The following is a 1172-nucleotide window of genomic DNA, read 5'->3' as shown; positions in this document are numbered from 1 at the left end:
GGGCGCTGGCTGCGGGAGGGGCGAATGCGGCGAGGGAAGGATGGCGGGGAGGAGGAGGAGGAGGAGGAGGATGAAGGAGGAGGCAGGGAAAGAGGGAGGGAAACGGGACAAAAATGGGAGGAAAAGAGAGAGAAAAGTTTCGAATTAGGAAACGTATTTATTTGTTTATTTACTTCTTTTGGAAGAGCAGCATGTGCGAGGACCTGCCTGGCGGTGGCGCCCCCGCGGACCGGCGGCGAAGTGCGGCCGCCGTCGCCACGGCAACCGTTGCCATGGCGACGAGTCCGAGATTTGATACCGCCGCTGAATGGATTATTGATGCAACGCCGCTAGTTCCCGCTGCAACCGCCAGATGCCAGGGCATTCGGCGCCATCTTAATTATAAGGAGAATGTAGGCAATTAACGCAGTAAGGAGATTAGAGCATTGTACCAGTAATTAGTCTGGCTCGGAGCGTGGCGGGAGCGTCAGGGAGACACTCCCGGCGGCGGCGGCGGCGGCGGCGGAGGCGCCTCTGCTGACGGAGGCGGACGAGGCGCTGACGAAGGGAGCTGACGGAGGAGGAGGCGAGCGCCGCAGCCCGGCCGCCGCCAGGACAGCCGCCCTTCCTGCCCTTCGCCGCCATCAGGCCGCCGCCCGCGCGCCGGTCCGCCCGCGCCTCGCCCGCCGGAGCGCCACATGTGCTTGGACGCAAAAAGCGGCGGACGGACGACGGCCGCGCCGACCTGTGTACGTGTGTGTACGTGCCCGTGTGCGTGTGTGCGCGGCCGCAGCTGCGGTGGACGCAGGGGAGGGGTTGAGCCGCGGGCGGGAGAGGCGGGCGGCGCCCAGGCCCCTCGCCCGCCCGGTCACTGGGCACCGGCGGCCGAGCGACCCTCGTGCCCACCGACCCACCTCCAGTCCCGGCCAGCCAGCCGCCCTGACCGCGTCGACACCGCCGCCGCCCCTTCGCCACGCCGCCCACCGCCCGCCCGCCCGCCCTCGCGCCCACGCCCAGGTCAGTCCCAGCTGCGAGTGTTTGTGTTAGGAGATAGGCGGGCGCTTCAGTGCAGCCGCGGAGGCCGGGTTGCACAAGGCGCGACGAAGGTGCTGTGCAACAAGGTGCTTGTGTGTGTTGCCAAGCACCGAGGGACGCGAAAGGGCGCACGCACTCGACAAGCATAAACACATGCA

At 67.3% G+C, this 1172-nt stretch overlaps 1 protein-coding gene across 1 annotated transcript in view; it reads left to right on the top strand.

Annotated features, from left to right (window-relative positions):
* Positions 1-191: 191 nt before the first annotated feature.
* The window catches only part of LOC138861176 (uncharacterized), a 1396-nt gene continuing 415 nt past the window's right edge, over positions 192-1172 (top strand). Inside the window, exons 1-2 of the mRNA XM_070120059.1 lie at positions 192-392; positions 442-996. Coding sequence (XP_069976160.1) covers positions 192-392; positions 442-996 — 756 coding nt within the window. The remainder of the gene's footprint in view (positions 393-441; positions 997-1172) is intronic.

This window comes from Penaeus vannamei, unplaced genomic scaffold (assembly GCF_042767895.1).
Source record: "Penaeus vannamei isolate JL-2024 unplaced genomic scaffold, ASM4276789v1 unanchor2207, whole genome shotgun sequence".
Taxonomy (NCBI): Eukaryota; Metazoa; Arthropoda; class Malacostraca; order Decapoda; family Penaeidae; genus Penaeus; species Penaeus vannamei.
Note: the sequence above shows the minus strand (reverse complement) of the source record. Positions and strands in the feature narration are given on the sequence as shown.